The sequence below is a fragment of the Octodon degus genome, unplaced genomic scaffold (assembly GCF_000260255.1).
Source record: "Octodon degus isolate 3935 unplaced genomic scaffold, OctDeg1.0 scaffold00002, whole genome shotgun sequence".
NCBI classification, from domain to species: domain Eukaryota; kingdom Metazoa; phylum Chordata; class Mammalia; order Rodentia; family Octodontidae; genus Octodon; species Octodon degus.
Genome location: NW_004524578.1, coordinates 4,426,841 through 4,441,294, shown reverse-complemented (window position 1 = coordinate 4,441,294; position 14,454 = coordinate 4,426,841). Strand labels below are relative to the sequence as shown.

The 14,454-nt window shown below is 56.3% G+C and overlaps 1 protein-coding gene across 1 annotated transcript in view; it reads left to right on the top strand.

Annotated features, from left to right (window-relative positions):
• The window catches only part of Lrrk1 (leucine rich repeat kinase 1), a 134,949-nt gene extending 124,243 nt beyond the window's left edge, over positions 1-10,706 (top strand). Inside the window, exons 28-33 of the mRNA XM_004623448.2 lie at positions 49-200; positions 2,391-2,508; positions 3,708-3,824; positions 6,279-7,129; positions 7,490-7,591; positions 9,361-10,706. Of these exons, the coding sequence (XP_004623505.1) occupies positions 49-200; positions 2,391-2,508; positions 3,708-3,824; positions 6,279-7,129; positions 7,490-7,591; positions 9,361-9,538 (1,518 nt within the window). The 3' untranslated portion in view covers positions 9,539-10,706. The remainder of the gene's footprint in view (positions 1-48; positions 201-2,390; positions 2,509-3,707; positions 3,825-6,278; positions 7,130-7,489; positions 7,592-9,360) is intronic.
• Positions 10,707-14,454: the final 3,748 nt, after the last annotated feature.

Below are 14,454 nucleotides of genomic sequence, written 5' to 3'. Positions count from 1 at the left end.
GGGGGGTCCAGACACACACGTGCTCATGCCTGTGGCCTCTCTCCCCAGCGCCCACTGGCCCTGTCCGTGGTGAGCCAGATGAAGGACCCGACCTTTGCCACCTTCATGTACATGCTGCCCTGCGGGAAGCAGACGGCCTTCTTTTCCCCCCAGGGCCAAGAGTACACGGTGGTGTTTTGGGACGGGAAAGAGGAATCCAGGTAACCTCCTGCTTATATTCAGGGTGGCTTTGGGGAACAGGAAATCGTGACGTCTGTGGTGATTATTGTTCAGTGGTCCAGGGCCTAGCTGGAGTCCTAGCTGGAAGAGAGAAACTTAGCACATAGTTCTTTGTGATTAAGAGAAGCCAAGAAATGATGGCCTCTGCTGGGCGAGTTGGAAACATGAGTCTAGAGAATCATGCTTTGAGAAGAAGCTGCTTGCAGGGGACAGCAGGCAGTGACCCCGATGAGGCCGATGCCCAGCGAGAGGCCAGCCTGGGGGTGGGGGTCGTGGGCCTTCCCTTCCAGGGGCTGCGCTTTCTCAGGGAAGATGCAGGAAGAAGTTTGCAATAATGCACAAAAAGAGACGATAGGATGGGTGCGGAACCTGAGGAGGTCCAGGATGCCTGTGGGGCACTGAGGGCCCGAGAGCCAGCAGGCTGCTCCTGTGACTTTCTGTAGCACATTCTGCTGCCCCAGACTAGCTGGGGTGATCAAGCAATCCAGTGATCTAAACAGTCGTGGGTTTGCTTAGAGGGAGGGCAGGCAGGGGAGTGGAAGGTGTCTTTGAATTGTAGAAAAGGCCCTTGAAGCCTAAATAAGGTCGTGAAGTGGGAAGGAGAGAAAGGGGGCCCAGTCTGGGGTGTCAGAAAGGTCCTTGGGGAGGCACGTGCAAGGCTGAGTGAGCGGAAAGGTTTTATGGTTGTGGTCAGACAGGGTGCTTGGGTGGTGTAGGTAGGAGGGGTAGGGTGAGAAGCAAAGGCCGGATTAGAGGGGTGGACTCAGAAAGGGACCTTTGAGGAACAAAAAAGGAGGTCCCAGGATGCAGAAGCCAGGGCCTGGGAAAGAGTGTCCAAAGACTGAAGTCACCAGGAAATGACCACTGTGTGAGAACCTGCCATCATGGCCGTGTGTGCTGCCTCTTCACCTCCTGAGAAATCCTCAAGGCAGTTACTGTCTTCCCACGAGCCCAGGGGTAAACACTGGATGGTGCTGGAACCAGGCAAGGCTGAGATAGAGCTGAGCTTGAGTAGGGATGAGGTGGACGGAATGGAGGTTGCAGCAGCTCCCCTTAGGGCATTCCGGGAGAGCCTGGCATCAGGCAGCCTCTCTTTACTGGACCTGTACACTTTCTGGTGCTGCACTGGGCCCTCAGCAATATGCTATTGATGTGGCATTGACGTTGCATGAGGTACTTTAAGTGACCTAGAGCTGGCTTAAAGAACACAGGCTATGAACATCAGACCTAAGCAAACGCTGCCCACTTTATGTAAGAGGCCTTCGTGTCTGCAGATTTGGGTGTTTAAGGGGATCCCTGCCAGTAGCGCGGTGGGGGGGGGGGTGTTTGCTAAAAGCATTTCCAGTAATCGAATTTGTTTTGGTAGTTTTATTATCGTTGTTCTAAGATAGTATTTGAGCCTGTGGGGGAAGTTGATAAATGATTTGCGGCTGTCCTTGGCAACTGTGATTTTCGGCATGGGTTAAAGGGGAGATAGATGTAGGGGAGGGCGTGTAAGAAGTAAGTAAACTTCTGACTCGAAATTGGCTGGCCTCGTGGGGTATGAGAAGAGGCCTAGGAACAACGAGGAGGCAGATGCCATGAGACCCATGGACCAAGGGAAGCCAGCGCTCATCAGAGGAATGGCTGAATCCAGGTCTGGGCAGGGTCTGGGCCTCAAACATTTGACACACAAGAAGCAGGGAAGCTCTCCGAGACTTCTGAGGTGTATCAGAGGGACCCAGGGCCAAGCTGCCTTGCCAACGCCCGGATGGGCCCTGTTCTGCCCACCCGCCTTGTCTTCCGCCTTATCCACCTGGCCCGGAGGGGCTGCCCCCACTCACTGGGTGGGCAGCGTCCAGCTGGTGGAAGAGCAGGGAGTAAGTGACCTTTGTGGATGTGCCCCTCCCTCAACTTGGGCAATGCTTCCAATCCCCAGAGGTCAAGGAGAGAAAAGAGGCTTTCTTCACTTTGGGGGTAACTGTGCCCTGCCTGAAATGTCCAAGCACTACCCAGCGGGCAGAACCCAGCCGTACCCAGGGCCGTGGAGAAGCCTTCCTGGGTCTTTCAGAACATCAAGGAGACCTTGGCGTCCTGGGGCAAAAAGGCCCACAGTCAAGGTCCTCTTCTGAGGCTATTGGGGCAGCCAAGGGACCACCAGGAACTGACCGTGAGCTTGTTGTCAACCATAGGAACTACACGGTGGTGAATACAGAGAAGGGGCTTCTGGAAGTGCAGAAGATGGCCTGTGCTGGCATGAGGCTGAGCTGCCAGCTCAAGGTCCAGAGCTCGCTGTGGACGGCCACCGAGGTAACCGCCTACCAGCGGAGCAGCCCCCAGAGTGACCAGGCCAGCCTGACTTCCAGGCATCCCCCAGCTCATCCCTGGGCAGCCCCCAGAGAGCAGTGCTGCCCATGCTGTGAGACAGCAACGAGTCTCCCAGGGAGCTGAGTCCTGCCTGCCGCCAGCTCCTGCTTGCTGCTGTTTGGGACGATGAGTATCAGGCTGTTTCAGGGGAGAAACTGCGTTTGAGCGCCTGGCTTCCTGTAATACTGCCGTGTCCACAGAGCACGTTCTCTCTGCTCTGAAGGCCTCTCCCTGCACATGGGGGGAGTCCCTGGAAAGCCCCGGGAGGGGTCTCCTGAGAAACTCAGAGGGAAATGCCCCAACAGCAGACATTCTGAAGTTATGGATAGGGGAGAGGTTGGTGCCACCTGGAAAGACATGACATTGGGAAGTGTGGCTCAAATATAAGTCAGAAATATTAACAGCATTCATTCTACGTAAGCCTTGCTAATTTCAATTTGAAGAATTCCAAAAACATAACTAAGACATGCAAACACATGATGGAGAGAGAGAGAGAGAGAGAGAGAGAGAACCAACACCGAGCTCAGTATAACTCATGGTACTGAAAACATGGGGACAAACTGAGCTCTGCAGCTAGACCACCCAGGTCATGGGCCCTCTGGGCCGACTGCAGGGGTGCCCTGTGCCACCTCCCATTTAGTTAAGTGGGAAAAAAATGAAAAGGCAGAGGCCTTGGCTCGGAGGTAGATCACCTGCCTCGCACCCGTGCATGAGGCCCGGGTCTGGGCCCCAGTACTGCACAAACAAACAACAGAAGCCCGAAAGTGAGGAGACAGCATTGTGGTAGAACCCCACCTTTGCAGGAACCGTGTGCTTTCACACACACATACACACTTATGCACACACACACACACACACACACACATGACCCTACAGAGAACTTCTAAAAGGCGTTGCCCCCAAATTTCAGGAGTGGTTTTCTCTGAATAATTTGGAATATGGGCAATTTAGTTTTTCTTCTCTAGATATTCTGTGTTTTTCCAAGTTTCTACAAAGAGCAGAACTACAGCAAGCAGAACTACATAAAAAGCCTCCACTGGCTTCACGGCAGGCATAAAGTGGGCCCCCACGCCAGTGCACTGTGTGGGAAGCGCCAGGCCCTTACTGCCTGGGTCTCACTGCAGGCCTGTCTGCCTCTGCAGGACCAGAAAATCTACATCTACAGCCTTAAGGGCATGTGCCCCTTGAGTGCACCCCAGCAGGCCTTGGACACCCCGGCTATCGTCACCTGCTTCTTGGCGGTACCTGTCATTAAAAAGGTGAGGAGAGGGGAGTGGGTGTGTGAGTCTGGCCTCCCACGGCTTGCCGCGCTGCATCTCACAGGTGCGTCTGGCTCGGAGGCAGGAAAGACACGCCCTCTTGGGTCACCAGCCTAGTCATGGGCTGCCTTAGAGACTCAGGACACCTACTGCCCACAAGCTGAGACCACAGCCCAGCTCAGGTGGGACGTGGTGGAGTGCGCAGTTGTACGGACCTGACTCCTTCGGACAGCCCTGATGTCAGGAGGCTCTTACCTGCCTGCCCGGGCCAGCGCCTCCCACAGCCCTTGGTCACCAGGCCCTGGAAGGCCCTGCTTCTGACCCGATGCCCTCTGCTCTCTTGCCCTTTGCCTCTACCACTGTCCATCCCAGACCCGAAGTCACTGCCGAGCACTGCAGGCCGACTTACCTTCTTAGTTCCCCAACCCTGGCCACACAGTGCTGTCCCCAGCACAAAGCCACCAATGCCTTGGAATCAGACCCCGCCTTGGCAGAGGGGGTGACATGGTCCCCTGCTGCCCCTGAGCCCTGTGCCCCTCCTCTCCTTCCAGCCAGGCACAGCCCTCTGCCCACACCTCTTCTCTACCCCTGCCTGTTCGCTTCTGCATCAGGGCGTGGCCCGTCCTCTCTGGGGAAGGCTGCTGCCTGGCTTTCCCAGGCTCCACTTCCGAGGGCCCTGATGCTGCTCAGACAGTTCTGGCGTGGCCACCCTTCGAGGCCTGTTTGAACCACAGGTGTGCTCAGTCAGCTTGCAAGGAGTGCTTCCTGGTGCTGCTGCTTAAAATGTGCAGACTGTCATCAAGCCGTTCTGGTCATGTGGGGATCATGAGGGCTCGTGAGACGCCCCGCGCTGGGGACCAGTGCGCAGGAAAGCGGAGGGTATTATACGACCTCCCAACAGTCATGAAAGGGACAAGCTTTTCTCCGCATCCTGTTCCAGTTGCATTCCTTTAAAAAGAAACACAAGTATGAAGTGAACCTTCACTTCATTTATGGCCGTGGCCCGCGGACGCGGATGGGGAACTCAGGGCCCAGCCGCACCAGGGCACGGGAGAGCAGGACACAAAGCATCATTGAAGGCCATCACCGGCCAGAGCCCTGAGCCAGGGCGCTGCCTCCCGCACGACTGCGGGGAATAAAGCCTGCTCTGTGCAGAGCCTCCTGCGAGGGGTGCCTGCTCCCCCAGAGGCCTAGCCGCCATGGCACGTAAGGCAGAGCCCTGCATTCTTGCACGCACGTGTTCACACCCAGCCTGGACATGACATGGTGTTCACCACGCCAGCCAGGCTGAGCTGGGGCTCCAGACAGGGACTTGGAGCCTGTGTCCCTGGGCTGCTTTCTTCCTCTACAAGCCGAAACAGGACTTTGATAGACCTTAGCACTTGCAGCCCTGAGGCTGGGCTGGAGGCTGTCTCTCCATGGCAGCATACTCCATGGGGCAGCCCAGCCTCCCGACTTCCCTGGCTGCCAACAAGGCAGCTTTCTGCAGCTCGCCCTTGCTGGCACCAGGCCTGCCCCTGCACGGTCCTGACTTCGGCTGGGCTCTGCAGAGCCCCTCTGACTCCTGTCCAGGTCCTACTGTGCCCTGGGAGATGCCCTGGGGTCTCCTGGGAGCCCAACATTTAGTCCCTGCAACTCTGTCCTCTGCCCGGTGGCCACTAGCCAGTGACTGCCAGCCAAGCTATGCCTTACTGTAGACCTAGCGGGGGCCCTGAGGACCCTGTCAGTAACAGCTGTACCGTGGGTCTCTCACAGGGGGTCCTGAGCTAGGACTGTGGGTGCATCAGATGAGATGCCCCCAGGAGAGAGATGAGTTGGAAGCGATTTCTTTCAGAGCTAGTTTAGCAAACAACGTGTTGTCTACTCAGTGCAAAAAAACCAAGTGGAGTCCCAGAGATCAGTGAAATGAAAAATGTCAACAGAGATGCATGAGACTCAGCCAGCACCAGGGGACAGTGGCAGGCGTGGGGACCCTCCCCTGCTTGCACTGAGCATGCCATCTAGAATGGCAGTGAGCAGACCCCCACGGTGCCCATAACTGCTGTCATATCAACAGGGTTCACATAAGGGAGAGCACAATGTCCTGCCTCTGAGGGAGACCTTGGTGGCCTGGAGGAAAAGACAGCACCCACTGTTCCTCACAATGCCAAACATCAGCCCTGCAGAGGTGGTGCTGGTGACCTGGCTGGTGCCTTGGGCACCTCTCCTCCACACACATCCCTGGCCTTGCAGCAGGCAGCGTGGCTGTGGCGTAGCAGTACCAAGCCAGAACTCTGACACCTCTCAGTGCTGGGCCAGGGAAGCTGCTGGCAGACCCAGCCTGAGATCTTTGCTCTTGGGGACATTTATGGACATCGCATGTCCATCTGGAGCATGGACAGAGATGAACCAGACACCCCTCTGTGTCTCTCCTGAGTAGGGCTTCTTTCACGCATCCCTGTCTGCTTCCCACAGAACTCCTTTCTGGTGCTGGCAGGCCTGGCTGATGGGCTGGTGGCTGTGTTTCCCGTGGCGCGGGGCATCCCCAGGGACAGTTGCTCCTACCTGTGCTCACACACAGCCAACAGGTCCAAGTTTGGCATCCCGGACGAAGACATGCGGCAGAACCCATACCCAGTGAAGGCGATGGAGGTGGTCAACAGCGGGTCAGAGATCTGGTACAGCAATGGACCAGGCCTCCTCATCATCGACTGTGCGACCCTGGACATCAGCAGGCGGCTGGAGCCCTATGCCGCCCCCTCAGTGATCACATCGGTCGTGTGCAGCTCTGACTGTAGAGGGGAGGAGGTTGTCTGGTGCCTGGATGACAAGACCAACTCCTTGGTGATGTACCATTCTGCCACCTACCAGCTGTGTGCCCGATATTTCTGTGGAGACCCCAGCCCCCTCAGGGACATGTTCCCTGTGCAGCCCTCAGGGGCGGAACCCCTGGACAGTCACACGGCCAGCCCAAAGGAGCCTGAAGGAGACGGCATCGCAGATGTGAGCATCATGTACAGCCGGGAGCTGGGCACGCAGATCCTGACCCACCAAGACTCACTGACTGACTACTGCTCCATGTCCTCCTACTCTTCATCCCCTCCGCCCCGGGCCACCGGGTGCCCCTCAAGCCTGCGCAGCTCCCCAGCCAGCTGTTCCAGCATGCCTTTCTCTGGGGATTTCGAGGGCTCTGACCGGCTGCAGGAGTCCGTCACCACCTCAGACAGATCTGAGCACGACCTGACCCCCATGGACGGTGAGACATTCAGCCGGCACCTGCAAGCTGTGAAGGTCCTTGCGGTCAGAGACGTCATTTGGGTTCCCAGGTGAGTTTCCTGCAGTGGAGGACATCCTGGGCTGCCCACTGCTCTTGCCCTGGGAGCAGGGTGAGCAGAAACCATCCAGATCCACGCAGCCACTCCTTCTGTCTGCAGTGAGCAGGGACCTCCTTAGGCAAATGTAGGAGTGGCTCCCGGAAAGCTCCCTGCCTGCCCCAGAGCTTCATGTGCCACAAAAGGAGAACAGCCCCGGCCTCTGCTCTTAGGTTTCTCGTCTGCGTTGCAGGCTGTGCCTTCTCTGTAACTTGTTAGCTCCCATCTGCACCTTTCTGCACCAGTACCATTCCCTCTGGAGGACATGGCCAGCCATGGGCAAAACACTTCTCTTCCTTGACTCTGCTTTCTTAGGCATGGTGGAGATGTCATTGTCATCGGCCTGGAGAAGGATTCGGGCGCCCAGCGGGGCCGAGTCATCGCTGTCTTAAAAGCCCGGGAACTGACTCCACATGGGTAAGACCCTGGGAGGCTTCTTTGAGCCGCAAGGGAGCAGCGCAGGGACTGGTTGCCAGGGGCCCAGGGATAGCCCAGGAGCCCTGTGGACCTCCATGACAATGAATAAGCATCAGCGTCCACTAGCATGGCCGTCAGGCAAAGCAGAAACAAGTCGGGGTGCTCTAGCGTCCTCCCAGTGAGCTCAGCAAGCACCAGTTGAATCAGGCTTCAGCCTCTGGCCAGGGCAGCCTGCATCTGGGTGCCTGGTGTCCCTGTGCACCAAGTGCCTCTCCAGGGCTGAATGCAGGAAAAGCAGGGATCCCTCCCAGTGACCCACTGTCCTTCCTGCCAGGCAGGGAGCCCCAGCAGGAATGACCCACCTCCCATCAGCACCCAGTAGAGCCTGGTGATATGGGCACAGTAACTCCTTACCATCCCAGGCAGGGGTGGATGCCACCAGGAGGCATGGCCATGTCCACCCTCCAGGGCACCATCTGCATGGGCAACACATAAGCCTGGCATGGGACCAGCGTTCCTGACAGCATTCCCACAAGCACTGTGACTTGAGGCTCCAGGCAGTAACTCTCCCTCATGAAAAGCTCCTCGATTCTACAAATTCAAAGTGTGTGTGTGTGTGTGTGTGTGTGTGTGTGTGTGTGTATGCGCGCACGTGCGCACACTTGCACGTGTACTCTGGAGCCTTTCCATTTCTCACTAAGCCTATTTCCCCGCAGCATGAGCTATCACCCATCTGTAGGTGAGAGTTTTTACATTATATAGAGCACATGGAGCTGGAGAAATCTCACTAGGCCTCTTTCCCCCAGAGCAGGTCAGTGACCATGGTGGACACATGATGGCAGTCTTACTCCCGGGCCTGCCAGCCTTAGGCTTTCTCTGTGATTCTGGGAACCAGTGACTCTTACTCTGAATGGTTCCAGAAACTAAATTGTGGTCTGCTTCTCAGCCCAGGCTGTGAGCTCTGTGGCGCACTCGAGCCAAAGTAGTCCCTGGCTAGCAGGTCAGGCTTCCAGGACCAGGCGGGTCTGCAGAGCCCAGCTTGGTTGGCCTTGGCATGCCTGCCATGAGTGTCTCTGAAGTTTTACCTTGTGTCCTTTTTCCTATTCATTCTTCAAAGCTGAATTTTACCAGAACCCAGGTAGCCCCTGAAATGCAGGACCTGGCAAGGGCATGGGGCAGAAAGAATCCCTGGATGCCCTACCTGGGTGCACAGCATGGCACATGCAGCGGGCACGGGAGGAGATGCAGAGAGGAGGTGCCCAGAGGCAGACAGCCAGCTCCGCAGGCCCCAGAGACAGAGAGGCTGCAGGAGCCGCCCACATGTCCCCAAAGGAAACTTGTACTATCCATGCGGTTCTTGCAAAACAGTCCCTAGCCCTGCATTTCCTCCGCATGTGGGAGCAGAGCAGACAGGCCCACAGAGCTTGTGGCAAAGGAACGGACCAGCGTCTGCCCAGTCATGGGCCATGCAATGGCAAGAATTCAGGCTGGTGACATTTGCTGGGCACTTGGAGGTCCGAAGGCTAGTGTGGCAGCATCGGTCACCTTCCAGGGCCCCATACAGACAAAGCTGCAGGCCTGAAATGATGCCCTCGGCCTTCATGAGATTTATAAAGCTTCTGCTCCACTCAGGACTGGACCTGTGAGTGCTGGAACACATCCCAGAGCCAGGCTGGGCCACTCGCATTCCGCTTGACTGGCTCTGCCCTCTGGGGCTGCACTGGGAAAGGGGACCCCTGCGAGCTTCCTCAGAACCCTTCTCTCCACAGGGTGCTGGTGGACGCGGCCGTGGTGGCAAAGGACACAGTGGTGTGTGGCTTTGAGAATGACAACACCGAGTGGCACCTGGCTGTCTGGAGGGGCTGGGGGACCAGGGAGTTTGACATTTTCTACCAGTCCTACGAAGAGCTGGGCCGGCTGGAGGCGTGCATGCGCAAGAGAAGGTAATTCCTGCGGAAGAAGTGCGCTGCACACTGGCCAGCCTGGGCTGCGGCCTCCCCACCTGCTGCAGCCCCTGGGGACCCTGAGACTTGTGGGTTTTCTCCTCATCCTGTGCTGCTAAGAAGTGCTGAGAAGGGACCTGCCTCGCAGGTCGGGAGTTCTCAGGTTCTGCAGGGCAGTTACCTGGATGCCCCGCCCCCCTCCTCCCTATGCTGGTTTTACAGCCCATGAGAGTGTGGCAGGGTCCTTGGGAGACGCCTCCTCCTGGCCCTCCACGGCTGCTAGGAGCAAGGGAGGAGGATCCCACTCCGGGCTGGGTCCCACAGAAGGAGGCAGGACCTCCCTGGCATGATGAACCCACCCGGTATTCAGCCCCAAGTTTCAGATAAAGTTACACTAGAGACTCTCAGCTGAGGAGCAGCTCAGGCAGGGCAGGAGGAGGGCTGTGACCCCTGCCCCTTCCCCACAACACCCTAGTCTCTCAGCCCATTTCACAGGCTCCAGAGTCCCTGGAGTGTGGGGCCCCGCTTGGGCAAGCCACGATCAGATATCTCCCACTCAGCGAAGCCTCTATGTGGGAAACTCCTGTAAGGACACCGGGCAATGAATGAGTTTCTTCAGGCGCCGGAAAGCCCAGCGCGAGAGGGCCTGCTTGCCTCTACATTCTTCTGTCCCCAACAAAAGGAAGGGGAAACCCCATCCGAAGGACTGGAGAAAGGGCCTTGTGTGTATAGCTTGGTAAAATAAACTTGGACGCAGCTGGAGCACAGGCCCTGTTTGTTTGCACATCATAATCTTGTTTATCGCTTTAACAAATTAAGTAATATCTCAGCGGTTAGGCCGCTGGTTATGAAATCACATCGTATGGAGCTTATACCAAACTCTGTATCTGCGCCACACTTTCTGCACACACGGGCAGCAGACTGCAGAGCGCAGTTGTTCACAGGGCCATGTGGCACCACTGCGAGCACTCGCGGGTATACACAGCTATGTCCTGGCCAGGAGTGATCACTGTGGCTGCTTAAGCCAGGATGGGGAGTTTGAATGGAAGATCAAGCTCTGCCTCAAGTTCTCGAAGCTTTGCTCAAGTTAAATTATAAAAATCCAACTTGAGATGTGCTGGGGTGTGCGGGCAGATGTGACTCCTTTGATCGGAAAATAAACAAATTCTTAAGAATGCAGTGGTGGCCTCTGTCTTTCAAGTTCTGTGGCAGCAGCACAGGCTGGGTGCCTCCCAAGTCCACCAAATTCCTGGGCTGGAGCACCTGCTCCTTCTCAGCTCGCTGCTGGTGGCGTCTATCTTCCCCCAACAGCTCACTGATCACCAGCCTGGGGATGGTATGTGTCCCTCTCCCACCTCCCTAGTGGCACCTTGGGGATCCCTACTGTCCCCCTCCTCTCACCTCCATCTCTGCCCTATGCCCTCAGCTGTCTGCTGAACCCCCAAATGCAATCTGGATCCTGTCTGACACTCACCCACAACCTGCATCCTGTGTCACCCCTCTGCAGCCACACAGCTTTGTGGGTACCCAGACTCCCCCACAAGCCAGACCTGTCTTCCTCCTGCCCATGGGCACATCCCTGCCCTGGGCACAGACCACTGTGAGGAGAGCCCCCCAGGGCCGGAGGAGAGGCCTTCTTCACACCATGGTTATAAGCCACCTAGGAATTGGCCAATGAACTCAATTGCATAAAAATTAAGAACTTAAATGGAAGCTACACAGTACAAAGGTGGGCAATCAACTGGAAAAAACACTTGCAACAAAACTGAGAAGAAAAAGAGCTTGCTTATATTGCATGCAAAGAGTTTGTACTTCTCAATTAGAAAGAGAAAAGCTGACAGGAAAGTGGGAAAGGGCCGAAGAGGTGACTGAATCACATAGATGCAGCCCCGTAAACCTGCCTTCGTGCCAGATGTTACCCACAATCACGAAGGCAGCAACCTGATGCCATCTGCTGCCCTCACATACAAAAGCTCAAGGGCCAGCAGTTGCTTCTTGCATACCTACTAAGTGCCAGGCACCATGGCTGGGACAGGGGTTATCAGACAGACAAAAACCTTCTCTCCCAGGAGCTTGCTGCTGCTGCGCAGGGTCGGGATGAACACAAAAAGTCAGGAACTGGCCACTAATGCCCAAGGGCATGCAGGGCAGGGGAGGCCTGCGCAGGGCGGGCATCTGAGAGGGGGCATTTGTGTGGAGATCGCAGGGCAGCAGGTGACCAGGCTGGGTGCACAGAGGCCCCATGGCAGGGATGAGCCGACGCATTGCAGAGGCCCATGAAAGCTGGTGTGGCTGACCTGTCACAGTGCAGATTGCGGGGCTCAGGGACCCACCCAGCACAGAATTACAGCTGCAAGTCCCTGCTGCAGTGTCTGGCATTTCCAGCAGGATTTAGACAATCTTTGAGAAGAAACAAATATGTTGACTGCTTGAGTGGAGGAAGGAGTCTCCACGAGGCTACTTGTTAGAGGGCGCATTGGCAGAATCTCCTGCTATTTCAAATGCACACATACATTGTTACCTGGAAGCTCCATGCACCTATTTAGTCCTGACATATTTGCAAATGTCCTCAAAAATACAGAACAAGTGTTGACTGCAGCATTTCTGGAACAGGAGGCCTCCCAAGCCTCCAGAGGGAAATCATAAATTTCTGTACCGCAGCAGTCGGATGCTCTGCAGCCTTCCTGAGAAGAGGCTGAGAGGAGGCAGGGCTGCATGGCTGGCGTGAAATGCTCTCCAAGGTACAGCGTGTGTATTTTGTTTGTGAAAAGTGGCGTGCCATGCCGTGTGTATTCGGTTTCCATTTGCACACAGATCGCTGCAGAGCTGCACATGTGCGCACATGGAGACCGTCCCAAGCGATGCTGCGAAGCTGGTGGACTTACAGCGCTCTGGGGAAGAGGCCTGAGGGCTGGCACAGAGGGACAGGCCCTTTGTTTCCACTCTGTGCCTTCATCCCTCTGCTCTGAATTGCACGGACCCCTTTTCATGATGGTGATCCAAGCTGAAAGGGGCTCCTCCCCTGGACCGCAGCAAAGAAATGCCTCACTCTGAGACTGCATGCACCAGTGGAGGGTGTAAGGCCCTGGGCAGGGCCAGCTCCCCAAAAACGCTGTCCTGTCCATCTGCCCTCGGGCAGGACTGAGCTCTCACCACCCCAGCTGTCTTTGGGATGCAGGCGCAGCCCCAGGCAAGGGACTCACCTTGTGCGCAGGACAGGACAGGTGCGAGGGGCTAGGCCCAGCCAGCCAAGATCCACAGGTTCTGATGCTTATGCACCCTTGTTCCAGCATCAGGAGCAGGGCTGAGCCCTCCCCTGCCCAGAGACCACACTGAGCTCCCTCCCATCCACTGCACCACACCCAGAAAGTGACGGCCTGTTGGATGCACTACTAGCTGGCCGGGCTGCCACCACCCTCCCTGGCTACTGATGGCTGGAACCTGTGGGACTTCTGCGGTGATCCTGCCTGAGAGGTGTAGCAGACCTCGCTTCTTTGTACTCTGTACTCCAGGGCTGCGGTGCGTGCTGCTCTGCAGGTTACTTCTCATGAAGGAAACCTTTGGGCAGTCCCAGAAGAGATGCCTTAACACAAGTTCCCCCGTGGCCAGGAAAACCAGCCAGTACGAGCTCTTAGATCTGAGCATGTTGTGACCCTGGAGAGAGCACATCTGCCACCAAGTCAGGGCCTGGAGCCTGCGAGTCTCTGCCCCTCGAGGTGCCTAGATAGTTCCCATCCAAGCCAAATCTAGGGGACTAGGAGGGAAGGGCTACAACATAGCACTCTGACAAACGTTGTGGCAAAAGTTGCTGGCTATGCCCTTCTGCTTAGGAGCGAACCTTGGTTTTGCTTGCACATGTTTTCCTAGGAAGCTTTGCAGCCAGGACTGACTGGCCTGAGGCCGAGCTCCATCGATGTAGACATGGTGCTCGAGAGCTGAGCCAACAGAGCCCTCGTGGCCCCACCCCATGCCTCCCTGTAAGAACAACAAGACAGGGCTCCTCCTATGGCGCAGAGGCCCCTGGAGTGGTCATGGGAGGCAGCTCTGTGCCAGCCCTGGCTGCAAGCTGACAGCTTCTCATGACCTCATGGGCTAAAAACCACACTTACCTGTTTGGCCTACATCTTTCAGCTCTCAGTGGCCAGAGACAGGTGCAGTGCCTGAGTGTTCAGATGCGTTTTCTTTCAGCCCCACCAGAGCACTGTAAGTTCTCGGGTAAGCTGGTACTCACAGGCCCCTGTGTGTGTCCAAGCAAAGAATCTGAGCATCCCTGGAGGAGCGTGCGGTGTGGCCGGACAGGTGCAGCCCTGACTTCTGCCACAGTGAGGACGTGCATTGGTCCATGGTCGTCCCCTTAGAGCAGTAAGCAGACACAGTGGCTAAGGGGCCTCAGACCCAGCCTTGTCACCCAAAGGCCCAAATTTAGGGTTGGGTGGCTTTGATAGCAAACTGAAGCCCCTACTCTGAGCAAGTGGCCTGCCTCTGTGGCCCTGGCTTCTCCTCAGGGAAACAACAGTGACTCTTCTTACTCCACCAGGATGGGCTCAGGGACAGAAAAAGACGGTGCGCAACTGCCCTGGCCCAGCTCCCCACGTGGCCCAAGACCCTCCCCATCCATGAACTCTTCCCTGAGGAGCACACATTGTCCTGTTGCTGTGAAGTAGTCCACCACCATCTGACAGGCCAGCCAAACTCTTACTAACACCCTTCCTTGATAACTGAGTTAAGGTACACACACAAAAATAGGTTGATTAGGTATAAGATGAGACCCATATTTAGGAGTCTCATTGTCTTTGTCCTTTTCTCATTGCCAAGACAAAATACCCAACACCCACAAGGTAAGAGAGGGAAGGTTTGTTTGGCTTACAGTTTGTAGAGATTTCAATCAATATTCAGCTAGCTCCAAGGCAGAGGCACAAG